Source organism: Seriola aureovittata, chromosome 5 (assembly GCF_021018895.1).
Source record: "Seriola aureovittata isolate HTS-2021-v1 ecotype China chromosome 5, ASM2101889v1, whole genome shotgun sequence".
Classification (NCBI taxonomy): domain Eukaryota; kingdom Metazoa; phylum Chordata; class Actinopteri; order Carangiformes; family Carangidae; genus Seriola; species Seriola aureovittata.
Genome location: NC_079368.1, coordinates 29,857,356 through 29,869,855, shown reverse-complemented (window position 1 = coordinate 29,869,855; position 12,500 = coordinate 29,857,356). Strand labels below are relative to the sequence as shown.

Sequence of the window (12,500 nt, the reverse complement as noted above, 5' to 3'; positions counted from 1 at the left end):
TTGTTGTATGCTGGACCCCCCATCTGGGAAAAACACACACAAACAGCAAAGACTCTCAACATGTTGACCATCAGTGACATCACAGTGACATCACAGTCACTTCCTGGTTGAACCTCAGAGTCACTGACGGTATAAACTGAACTGTGTTTATCTTCCATGTTAAAACTGAAGTTGGTTGAAAAAAAGCTGAGTCACGTTTCTGAAGTGCAGGTGAAGAGACCACCCTCACCTGTCCGTAGTTCATCTCCTGGTTTTGTTTCTCCTGGATGGCTGCGACGGTTGCCGTGGCGGTAGCGGTTGCCGTGGCAGCAGCAGCAGCGACGGCTGCGGCGGCAGCCTGAGTGAAGTCAGCAGAACCTCTGGAGCCGCCAGGGTTAGACGGGTAACTGCACACACACACGTGACGGCCATGTTTTATTATAGTTCGTGTGTGTGTGTGTGTGTGTGTGTCTTTATTGATTGGAAATTGATCACTGTTTTTTCTGTTGCAATAAATTCTGAAGAATATAAAATAAAAGTAAGTCACCACTGGATTTATTCATCTGTGTTATAATAATAATAATAATAATAATAATAATAAAACTTTATCTGCATGGCTCAAGGTGCTTTACAACAAAGACATTACATGAAGCAACTGCTTCACAGGAAAAAGACAGAAATATAAAATGAGATAGAAATAAAACACATTTGATAATAAGATAAATAAATTGAATAATTATAAAATATAAATAAATAAAAACAACTAAAATCAGATATATAGCATAAAATCAAGTAAGAAATTTTCTTTAAGTCAAAAACGTGTAATAAGTTGTAATAACCTTGTAATAACTGTAATAAACGAATGAAATTCTGTATCAGTTTCTTTTAAATCTTTTTCTCTTTATTTGTTTAAGTGTAATTTCCAACTACAGAGAAATTTCTTTTACTTTTGAAAGTGTTATTTAATAAACATCGCGCTTTGTTGCTTCTAAGAAAACTTTATTTCTGCCTCTGTTCAGTAGAAATGTAATAAATCTATAAATGTAATATAAAGCAGCTGTCTCACCTCCCTGTGTACCCCCCCGGTCCTCCAGCGTAGCCGCCGGGCGTCCGGCCGTACATGCCCTGGTTCATGTAGCCCTTGCTGGGCTCTCCGTAGCCCTGCTGACCCATGTAGCCGCCGGGCCCACCGGCCATGCCTGGACCTCCGGGGCCCTGCATCATCGGCCCCCCTCCTGGGTTGGCCCCGGGCCCCATCACCCCTCCACCCAGACCCTGACAGACACAGAAACACACTTCACATCCCAGGTCCTCCACACCACACGCCTAAATACTTCCTGTGTGACATCATCATCATCTTCGTCATAATTATCAGTGTGGTGATGTCATACCTGGCTGGCCGAGGGATTGGTCACTCCCCAGACGGTGGTTACCACGGAGAGGGATCCTGTGGGCTGATTGGTGGGCTGCTGCCAGCTGGAGGGGTCATAGGGGTACGAGCCCTCACTGAGGACACACAGAGGCTCCAGTCATCATCTCACTTCCTCATCACCTGAGTCTCACCTGACAGAGTCTCACCTGACAGAGTCTGACCTGACAGAGTCTCACCTGAGAGTCTGACCTGACAGAGTTTCACCTGACAGAGTCTCACCTGAGAGTCTGACCTGAGAGTTTCACCTGACAGAGTCTCACCTGACAGAGTCTGACCTGACAGAGTCTGACCTGAGAGTTTCACCTGACAGAGTCTCACCTGACAGAGTCTGACCTGAGAGTTTCAACTGACAGAGTCTCACCTGAGAGAGTCTGACCTGAGAGAGTCTCACCTGAGAGAGTCTCACCTGACAGAGTCTCACCTGACAGAGTTTCACCTGGCAGAGTTTGACCAGAGAGTCTCACCTGGCAGAGTCTGACCTGACAGAGTCTCACCTGAGAGAGTCTCACCTGACAGAGTCTCACCTGAGAGAGTCTCACCTGACAGAGTTTCACCTGACAGAGTCTCACCTGACAGAGTCTGACCTGACAGTCTCACCTGGCAGAGTTTGACCTGGCAGAGTTTGACCTGAGAGTTTGACCTGACAGAGTCTCACCTGACAGAGTCTCACCTGACAGAGTCTCACCTGACAGAGTCTCACCTGACAGAGTCTGACCTGAGAGTCTGACCTGACAGAGTCTCACCTGACAGAGTCTCACCTGACAGAGTCTCACCTGACAAGAGTCTCACCTGACAGAGTCTCACCTGACAGAGTCTCACCTGACAAGAGTCTCACCTGACAGAGTTTCACCTGAGAGTCTCACCTGACAGAGTCTCACCTGACAGAGTCTCACCTGACAGAGTCTCACCTGACAGAGTCTCACCTGACAAGAGTCTCACCTGACAGAGTTTCACCTGAGAGTCTCACAGTCCCTCTAGTTTTTCACTGATGTCAGATCAAATATAAATAAAGACTAGAATCTCCTCCTCATCACTCAGACGGTTTCAGTTTACATCCCTGTTTATCCAGAGTCAAAACGACCTTTGACCTTAGGCCACCAAAATCTAATCAGTTTGTCGTTGAGTCCAGGTGAACGTTTTAACGTTTTTACCTTTTCTCCCTGTTTTAACGTTTTAATCCCTGAAGGGATTCCCTGGAGAAGTTCTGGAGGTAGTGAGGTCACAAGGCCAAAGTCATGTTTCGTGACGTCAGTGTGACCTTTGACCTCTCAGAATAAAATCACATTAATCTGAATTAACAGTAATCATACAGATCAATAAAGAGCGTGCAGTGTGTGTTTGTGTAGGTGTCTGTGTGTCTCTGTGTGTGTGTGTGTGTGTGTGTGTATGTGTGTGTATGTATGTTTCTCTGTGTGTGTGTGTGTGTGTGTGTGTGTGTTGTGTGTATGTTTCTCTGTGTGTGTATGTATGTTTCTCTGTGTGTGTGTGTGTGTGTGTGTTTGTGTGTATGTTTCTCTGTGTGTGTATGTATGTTTCTCTGTGTGTGTGTGTGTGTGTGTGTGTGTGTGTGTCTCTGTGTGTGTGTGTGTCTCTGTGTGTGTGTGTGTCTCTGTGTGTGTATGTATGTTTCTCTGTGTGTGTATGTATGTTTCTCTGTGTGTGTGTGTGTGTGTGTGTGTGTGTGTGTGTGTGTATGTTTCTCTGTGTGTGTGTGTGTGTGTGTATGTTTCTCTGTGTGTGTGTGTGTGTGTGTGTGTGTGTGTGTATGTTTCTGTGTGTGTGTGTGTGTGTGTGTGTGTGTGTGTGTGTGTGTGTGTGTGTGTGTATGTTTCTCTGTGTGTGTGTATGTGTGTGTGTGTGTGTGTGTACCTGTGTGGGTTGTTGGCCAGTCCAGCCTTCATCTGGTTCAGAGGGTTCATGGTGGACGGGGGTTGCCGGGGTCCAATCAGAGAGACAGACTGACTCCTGGAGACACAGACAGTCCATGCTTTAAACGACAGACACAAACTACATTTCCCATCTGCCCCGTGTCCCTCCACAGAGGTGATTAAATAAAACATCAGTCTCTTGTTGTTGAAACTCATTTCTGACAAACTACATTTATAAAAGTTGAGAATTAAAGAGAAATGCAGCATTTTAATCTTCTGTTGCGTTCATTATAAAGACTCCAATACCCACAATGCCTTGCAAAGTGATCAGCGATCAGCTCAGGGTTCACTACATTTGTAATAAATAAATTCACTGTAATGATCAACCGTTGATCTGAACACGCTGGGAGGAGATCAATTATTGATTATAGATTGAGTTCATCTTCATCAGTTAGATTAAGTCAGACTGAACTGAGTCAGTCTGAGGGAGCACACACACACACACACGCGCACACACACACACGCACACACACATACATACACGCGCACACACACACGCGTGCACACACACACGCACACACACACACACGCACACACACATACATACACGCGCACACACACACGCGTGCACACACACACACACATACACGCGCACACACACACACGTGCACATACACACACACACGCGCGTGCACACACACACACATGCGCACACATACACACACACGCGCGCGCGCACACACACACACACATTATGGGTCACTGACACTAACTGATTGTCCAGGACCAATCAGACGCTCATCTGACTTATTGATGTTTGATCAGGTGATCAGTCAGGCTGTCTCTTCAGTGGCGCTGCCCCAGAACAGGAAACAGTCAGTCAGCTGTTGGCTCGATGAAATGAGACCTGGTCATGTGATGTCTTCAGTTTGTTGTCGGGCACAGAAGAATAGAACATAAAGATTTGTCGATCGTCAAAGCAGCTGCCGATTAATTTTCTCTCATCAGCTGATCAACGAACTGACTGTTCCAGCTCCAGAAGAAACCTTGTCCTGGATTAGACGTTCTGACTTTGAGCCGTTAAATCAGGTGATGAGCTCAGAACGAATGAAGAACAACATCCGAGCTGTAAATATCAACTGTGGTGAAACATCACGGGGCAGGTGAAGGCGGAGACATAAACAGAGACAGATTATCCTCAGATTATTATATAACACCTGTAGACGCCTGAACACAACACCTGTAGACGCCTGAACACAACACCTGAAGGCGCCTGAACACAACACCTGTAGACGCCTGAACACAACACCTGTAGATGCCTGAACACAACACCTGTAGATGCCTGAACACAACAACTAAAGACGCCTGAACACAACACCTGAAGGCGCCTGAACACAACACCTGAAGGCGCCTGAACACAACAACCAAAGACACCTCCACACAACACCTGAAGGCGCCTGAACACAACACCTGTAGACGCCTGAACACAACACCTGTAGACGCCTGAACACAACACCTGTAGACGCCTGAACACAACACCTGTAGACGCCTGAACAAAACACCTGAAGGCGCCTGAACACATTTATTTATATATATATATATATATATATATATATATATATATATATATATATTTTGTGACTATTTTTAGACGAAACACTTACTGGAATAATTGCAGAAATAATCAGCAGAATAACTGACAATGAAAATAATAATCATCAGTTGCCATGGTAACAACTACACATGCTGTTCGGTGCTAAGATGAAGGAAGTCAACAGAAACCTCAGGACTAACATCTGATCAAGAAGTCAAACAGTCACCAAACCTCTGTCACTTCATCTGCCACTTTTCTACAAATAATCAGTGAACATAAATTAATCTTGATAATCAATCAAATAAGATAATAATCAGCAGATTAATCAATAACAGTTTGGTATAGGCCTGGACCCCCCCGCCCCCCAGAGAGATCTGTTCTGTGGAAAAAGTGACTCATCGACTCAGAATGAGGGAAGATGTTTTTGCAAGGAGATGAAAAATGTCTGACCTATGACACAGTGATGATCAACTGGTTTATAGATGACTGGATTATGGGCTGGTATACGACTCCCCTTGGTAACAAACACCTGTAACCACGGCTACTTTGTTTTTAGTTTGTTTGTTTATTTGTCAGCTGATCTTTATGCTCCTTATGGCTGTAAAAAAGTCAAGATGTTTGACTTTTGTCTTGACTTTTTGTGTAAGAAAGGAAAGTTGAACTGAATGAACAAATGAAAACTCAAACACTAAAGTAAAAAAAAACAAAAATCAATAATAGTTTAGTTTCAAAACTGACAAAAATAATGAGAAATGTCCGAACCATCTTCAGATGTCTTGTTTTATCAGAGAAAGATCAAAACAGTCAACGATCAATTTTCTCTCCATCAATAAATCCCCTCATCACTACAGAGCTGTGTCTGGTCGTGTAAATACAGACAACAGTTACACAAGGTCCAGAACATCACAATAACTGAGGATCAATCAACAGGAAATCAGCGGAAACTTCAGAATAAAACAGAATAAAGAAATAAAGAACATCGGTGAAATCTGAAGCACAACGTTCAAATCTATATTTACACCCACAGAACATGGAACCTGTTGTGTGTCTGTCTCAACTCACTAACAGCTCATTTAACCAAACAGCACAAACAACCAGATCAAACCACACACTCCCAGCTGTCTACACCTGATGACATGTGACTCACCTGAGTCTCAGCACCAGAACCCTGTGTTAGTTACCTTCAAGTGTAATTAATATTTCTCAGACTAGAAAAGAAAACAAGACTATGAGGAACAACTAGACTTTTTTTCTTATTGTTTAATTAAAGGGTAAAAAAGATATAATATAATAATTTATAATATAATAATATATATGATTGTGCCTGCCTTGTGTATGTTAAAGGGGCAGACAAAACAAACATTTTTAACATATTTATTATATGTAAATATGAAAATGTTTCTCAGTGATCACAACTTTAATAAACCTGTTTCTTATCAAATAACTTTATATGTTTATGTTTAAAAAACTCATATTTAAATCACTGCAGGCATTTTACCTGCGACAGTGTTTTTCAGTGATGACCTGATACTTGTACTGAAGGATCTGAGAACTTCCTCCACCTCTGACTGATGCATCGTACTGTCGGATCCAGGGACAGACGTTACACAACCAACTAAAACAAATATGATCAGTGACACTTTATTTTACGGGTTATTTCCAGATTATTTCCTGGAAACATTTCCTCATAATTTCACAAAAATGAGCAGCTGTTAATTACTCAGATATTTCCAAGAAAGGGTGAGACACACACACACACACACACACACACACACACACATGTCTGGTCTGTGGACATCAGGGAGAGATGTGTCTGTAAGTGTAACAGCAGAGTGATTGAAGTTTTATAACATGGAAGCTGAAAACTACAGGTCAACAAGCATCAACATCAGTTAAATGAATACTTACTGATCACCAAACTGATCTATAATCTATATTAATCCTTAATCTGTGGCAGCTCAGAATTATCGTTTACCTTATACTCCATTTATCACAGTTTATCTTAAAAACACTTTCTCAATTTCCCTTATAATTAGCACCAACCTGTGTGGAAAACATCCGGATAATTAACAGATAAACGTCAGAAAATGATCAGGAAAGTTTCCGGTTAATTGGCTCATTAAATGATAAAGTTAATGTTTATGTACCCGGAAGTGTGTAAAGTGTATAAAGTAAACTGTGAACTGGTTCAGTGTCTTTACCTTCAAACTGACACCCCCCACCACCCCCGAGCGGCGTGCATGGAATCCGCGCACGCGCCTGGTAATAACATTATAGCTAGTACTTGAAAAAATAAAACCCTGAAATAACCCGGCTGTGAGGTCCCAGTGTCCCGTCCTCACACGTCCGTCTGACCAGTGACATGAAAACCGCCGACAAAATGAAAGTGTCAGGGGACATTTTGAGATTCCTTGCAGTGTTGGAGAAGCTAATGCTAATGTGCTAACAGGCAGGTCCCTGCGCTCCGCGGCCGGGAAATGAGGCTGCTCCTGCTGTGGGTAGCACCGCTATTAGCGTTAGCATGCTAACGAGACGACAACAGCCTACCACGTCTAAACAGTCTGAAATAATTGACCAAACATTGTTATTCAAATGGTCACGAAGCGGGATATCAAACGCGTGATTATGTGGTTAAGATACCGCGGTTAGTTAAAGAATCGCCCCTTCCACAGCTGTTACCGAGCTAGCCTTTAGCCTAGCTAGCCCAGCGGGCTGTGACAATGGAATGCTCCGAGGCTAACGGTTAGCCGCCAGCTAGCTTCCTCCTCCAGCACAAAACAGTCGCCGAATGTCGGTGAACATGTGGCTTTACATCGAGCAGCCGCTGCGGGGATTAACTGTCGACTCCCCTTCATTTAAAACACACAACTGTAAAAATCCCGTACAGACACAGCGGGTACGAGTGCTGGTTTTCTCTGAGCCGACCTACCTCCTCTACTCCCCCAGTGTCCGAGCCCTGCTCCGGGGCTCCGCAGTCTGAGTTCCTCCGGGCCTCCGGGGCATCAAGGACCGAACGCCCCTGAAGTCCACCACCACAGCCGGGAGAACCTGCTCAAAGACGGCCCGAATATCCCAAAAATGTCCCGGTGAAATCCCCCACGGAAGCAGAGATTCAGTCAGTAGCCCTGGCTTCAGTTCTCTCCTCTCCAGTCAGCCAGCTAGCCCTCCCTCCCTCCCTGCCGCCGCCGCCGCCGGCCTCTGCGTCTGATTATCCGGCTTCAGGAGGCAACACCATACCCCACAGCTCCGGGACTTCTCATGTACAAAGAAATAAAAACGTAACTTTAATAATTAAGGTCCAGTTAATGTGTGGAGGTTGACGCCGGGGCCGCTTCACTGTGTTTCCTCTGCATCGCTGCTGCCGGTGGGAGTAAGCCAGCAGGTCAGACCGGAGAACTGCAGCGACCGGAGGCAGAGCTGGGGGGGGGGGGGGGGCAGACAGGGAGAGAGAGAGACAGGTTGAGTGTGTGTGGGGGGGGGGGGGGCAGAAGGGGGGACAGAGAGACAGACAGGCAGGTAGATGGGGACACAACAGCACCTTCATCTCCTGCTCCTGACACAAAGATTAAGATATTATAAAGACCAAACCTCCAAAACCACAAATATAAAATAAAAATCCTGTCAAAATACAAATATATAAACTGAATCCACCTGAACCTCAGGTAAGTTCTTCATGTGACCGGCCACCATCAGAGGGAGCATCATGGTGGACATCCATCCCATCCCAATGGACGCCATCACAGACTCTTTGTCTTTATGGTCTTTGGTCCAAATGAGACAAACACGACACACGTGGATTTACAGAAGTTCAGCAGAGAGCATTTAAATTCAGAGGACGTGACCTTTGACCCCAGAGAGCTTCACTTCACTTTCATTTCAACAAACAACCACAAATGATCAACGCTCATGATACGAGTTCGTTTGTTCAGTGTCAGTTGGACTTGAACTTCAGAGGAAACTTCTTCTTCAGCTCTGCACATTCACATTATTGATGATTATGATCAAGAAGTAAATGATGACGTGCTGCTATTGATTAAGATCAAAGATCAAACTTTATCGATCCCTGGTCTGCCCAGCTGCAACATTAAAGAGATGAACATGAACACATCAGTAATTATAATACAATCATATTCTCACAGGGTTTTTGTGCTCTGTGTTACCACTGATTGATTGATTGATTGATTGATTGATTGATTGATTGATTGAGTGCTCTTCCAGCATGGGAGTACTGGTTGGTTTGGGCTGATAGTTGATAGTCCAAAAACACGGGATCTTACATTTCCCACAATGCACCTGCACAGTGTCCCTTCATTACAGCCCTGCTGCATGGTAACCTACCACGTCTGCACTTTGTAAGTGAGTGTGTAGCCTGATGACATCACTGTGACATCACCATGTCATTTCTTTCTTTCCTCAGGTTTGATGAAGCTCATTGCAGCACACACACACACACAGGTCTGTGTGTGTGTGTGTGGACAGACCGTCTCCTCGCCTGAAGAGATGCTGCTGCTGTGATCTGCAGCCTTTGTTACCATGGCAACTGAACACGTGTGCACACACACACACACCTGTAACAGTGAGTGGATTTGGCATCTTGTGAGGATTTGAGATCAGAGAGAAGACGAGCGAAGAACACTCTGCACGGGGGGGGGGGGGCAGAGGGGGGGGGGGGGGGGGCAGGGGGGGGAAGACAAGAAACAAGGTTCAGAGACAAGAACAAAGGAATTCAACAAGAGATCAGAAAAGGTGGAAACATGGAGGAAAAATGAGAGAAAGAACAATGGAGAGAGTGAAAGATAACAAGGAGACAGGGAAGGGAGGAAGGAAAGAATAAAAGGAAACAAGGGAGGAAGAAAGAACTGAGAGGAGTGATGAAAGAAAATTAAAAAATGGAGGGAACAGAGAAGCAGATATGAGAAGGTGGAAGGACAGGACGAAGAACAAACAGAGAGATGGAAGGAGGAAAAGAGAAAGAAAGCAAAAGAGGAGGAAACAGGAAATGAGGAAGCGACGAAGGGAAGGAAGGAAGGAAACAACACAAACAAAAGGAGAAGGAAGGAGGGATGAGAGGGAGGAAGAATTGGAGGAGAAAGTGATGGAGGTGAGGAGCTGCAGTCTCTCTGGCGTCCAGCAGGAGGCGCTGTGATCCCTCCATGAGGTTATTGATATTTACATTATATCAGCTGTTGATCAGAAAAATTCCCAATAACATCAGTGATCAATAATTAAACAGGCAGCAGGGATGAATCAATGTTTGGTTCAACTAATTAAAATGAGAAATTAACTTAAGATCCACGTGTAAACTGTTCGCCAGGTCAAAGGTCACAGGAAGTTCAGGCAGGTGAAGAAAAATATTTACAATATTTAAGAAAATATTTTGAAAAATGAAAATATCAATATTTAATATAAAATATTAAAGAGTTTGACTTTACCTTCTCAAGCCTTTCACAGTTCAGAACTGTTCAAAACCAAAAAACCTCTTCTGGTGTCTGAGGTCAAAGGTCACAGTGCTCTTTTCTTTGACTAACAGGTGTCTCAGTCAGGAGGAGGAGCTAAGCTAATCGATTAGCTAACAGGAAAAGCTGCTGGAAACAGGAAATGGAAAGTGAAGATTGAATCTAGGAAACGTCTTTTCAAATTCTCTGATTTATTCACAACTTAGTAATAAATGTGGTTATAAAGGGTTTATTTAATGTGTAATTTGTTTTTTGTTAATCCAATTTTAAACCTGAAGTTTTAGTCAATGATTAATCGTTCATTTATAAATTCTTGTAATTACATTAAAACATGAAATGAATGAAATGCTTTCTGACTTGTCCTGTGACGCCTCTGCTCCTCTGTAGTATTGATGAAGACTATTTTTCATAGATAATAAAATGGAGGGTTTGTTTTGACAGTTTGGATCATGTGGTGCGTTTACAGGCTGGAAAATAAAATGATGTCAAAGTTGTAGATGTTAAAACTTGACATGTTGTTTTGTTGAATCAGGACAGAAGCAGCAGGTTTTCAGTACATACAGTATTCTTTATTGAATGAAGCAAAATAATGAAGAGAATTTCAATCCCCTATTATGAAAATAAATAAATCATTTTCTTTGTCTCACTTCCTGCAGCTGATTTCATCTTCTGCTGTCGTTTAGATTTTCTGCTTCAAACCAGGAGATTTATTTTGTTTCCTGCGGACAGAGTTCATTCAGCTGCTCGACACCGAAAACAAGAAAAACATGAGACCGACCGATCCAGTTTGGCACGGGGGTGGGGGGGTAAATGCTCGCCAGAGAGAGAGAGAGAGAGAAAGAGACAGAGAGAGAGAGAGAGAGAAGCCGAGGGGTTAAATCATCATCATCATCATCAGCAGTGCATTTGGTTGAGTTCATGTTGGGAAGCCTGAGAGCGCAGAGCTCCACCATTTAACTCCCCAAGCGTCCCCTTCAAAATAAAAGACAAATAAAATTAAATCTCAGTGTGCGAGTTAAGCGTTGCCGTGGTGACTAATTACAAACTTTCCTCAACGAGCAAACACACCTGCTGCAAGGCAAGAACAACCTCCCTCTGCTGTAGTGATACAATCCTCAAATATTACACTCTCACTGTTTCCCAGCTAGCCGCACTCCCATTGGTTTTCAATGGGGAGCGCTAACGATGCTAACGAGACATTTAAGAAAAAAGAAAGAAGAAGAAAAACGCACTAAAATAAAATGTTTCCTGCAAATTCTCAGGTGAAGAGGAGAGAGTTTGTGGGTTGTGATGAGAAGTGATGGAGTGATGAGGAGGAGGAGGAGAAAAAGGAAGGAGGAGTCATTGTTTCTGAAGTCTGCGTTGTTATAACTGCTGTTATATAACACAGCTGGAGGAGTGTGTGAGTGTGTGTGTGTGTGTGTGTGTGTGTGTGTGTGTGTGTGTGGACGGAGGAAGGTGTGTGATGAGAGGTCAAAGGTCATGAAGGTTGAGTGTCAGGCTCAGATCCAGTTTCTGCAGCAGAAACAGTCGTAGCTGCGTGTGTTTGTATCTGCGCTTCTTTAGAAACATCCTGCGCAGATCAATCAGCTTTAATCAATCGATAAATGAATGTGCCAATGAAACGGAAGTTTAACTGCTCAAACTGCCACATACAGAAAACACGAGAGAAGCTTCGTCACGTCGGAGTCGGCTCATGTTCTTCTTTCCTTCCAGATCGAACTTCACCTTCACTTATTTATTGATCCTTTCTGATCGGCGTTCCCTCCACAGGCCGAGGACCGCTGATTCACACGTCGGCGCTTCAGCTTCTTCTGTTGAATGAACTAGAACCACTTCCTCCGCTCAGACTAGCTCCAGGTTACAGCCCCGTTTATCCAGAGAAGGCATCAACCAATGTCACCGTGACCTCTGACCTTTAGACACCTGAATCTACTCAGTTCCTCCTCGAGTCCGGGTGAATGTTCTGTCGAGGTGTTACTGAGAGATCGTGTCCTCGAGAACGAGACGGACGAACTGAAAACAAAATGGCCGCCGCTCCGACTGTCGCCGAGGAGGAAATAAAAACGTGTTAATTTCTTTATCGTGAAGCTTCAGAATCAACAACAATAAAAACTGAGGCCGAAGCTTCAGGAAGCCGCGCTGCCGTTTCCCGAGCTGGAGCTGAGCCT

General features: G+C 44.0%; 2 protein-coding genes and 1 long non-coding RNA gene across 5 annotated transcripts in view; 1 reads left to right on the top strand and 2 right to left on the bottom strand.

Annotated features, from left to right (window-relative positions):
- LOC130169141 (zinc finger MIZ domain-containing protein 2-like) overlaps nt 1-8,261 on the bottom strand; it is a 17,742-nt gene extending 9,481 nt beyond the window's left edge. Inside the window, exons 1-6 of the mRNA XM_056375609.1 lie at nt 7,803-8,261; nt 3,281-3,376; nt 1,371-1,485; nt 1,046-1,254; nt 230-386; nt 1-23 (exon numbers count right to left, since the gene is read on the bottom strand). The exon at nt 1-23 is cut by the window's left edge and continues 220 nt beyond it. Coding sequence (XP_056231584.1) covers nt 1-23; nt 230-386; nt 1,046-1,254; nt 1,371-1,485; nt 3,281-3,330 — 554 coding nt within the window. The 5' untranslated portion in view covers nt 3,331-3,376; nt 7,803-8,261. The remainder of the gene's footprint in view (nt 24-229; nt 387-1,045; nt 1,255-1,370; nt 1,486-3,280; nt 3,377-7,802) is intronic.
- Nucleotides 8,262-9,319: 1,058 nt separating this feature from the next.
- On the top strand, nt 9,320-11,550 carry LOC130169172 (uncharacterized). The gene is made up of 2 exons (XR_008827809.1): nt 9,320-9,449; nt 10,404-11,550. It is a non-coding gene; the product is annotated as an uncharacterized LOC130169172 (long non-coding RNA).
- The window catches only part of ogdha (oxoglutarate dehydrogenase a), a 32,536-nt gene continuing 30,912 nt past the window's right edge, over nt 10,877-12,500 (bottom strand). For all 3 annotated transcript variants that reach the window (XM_056375654.1, XM_056375652.1, XM_056375653.1), the window contains one exon: nt 10,877-12,500. This exon is cut by the window's right edge and continues 741 nt beyond it. The gene's annotated coding sequence lies outside the window, so the exon portion shown is untranslated.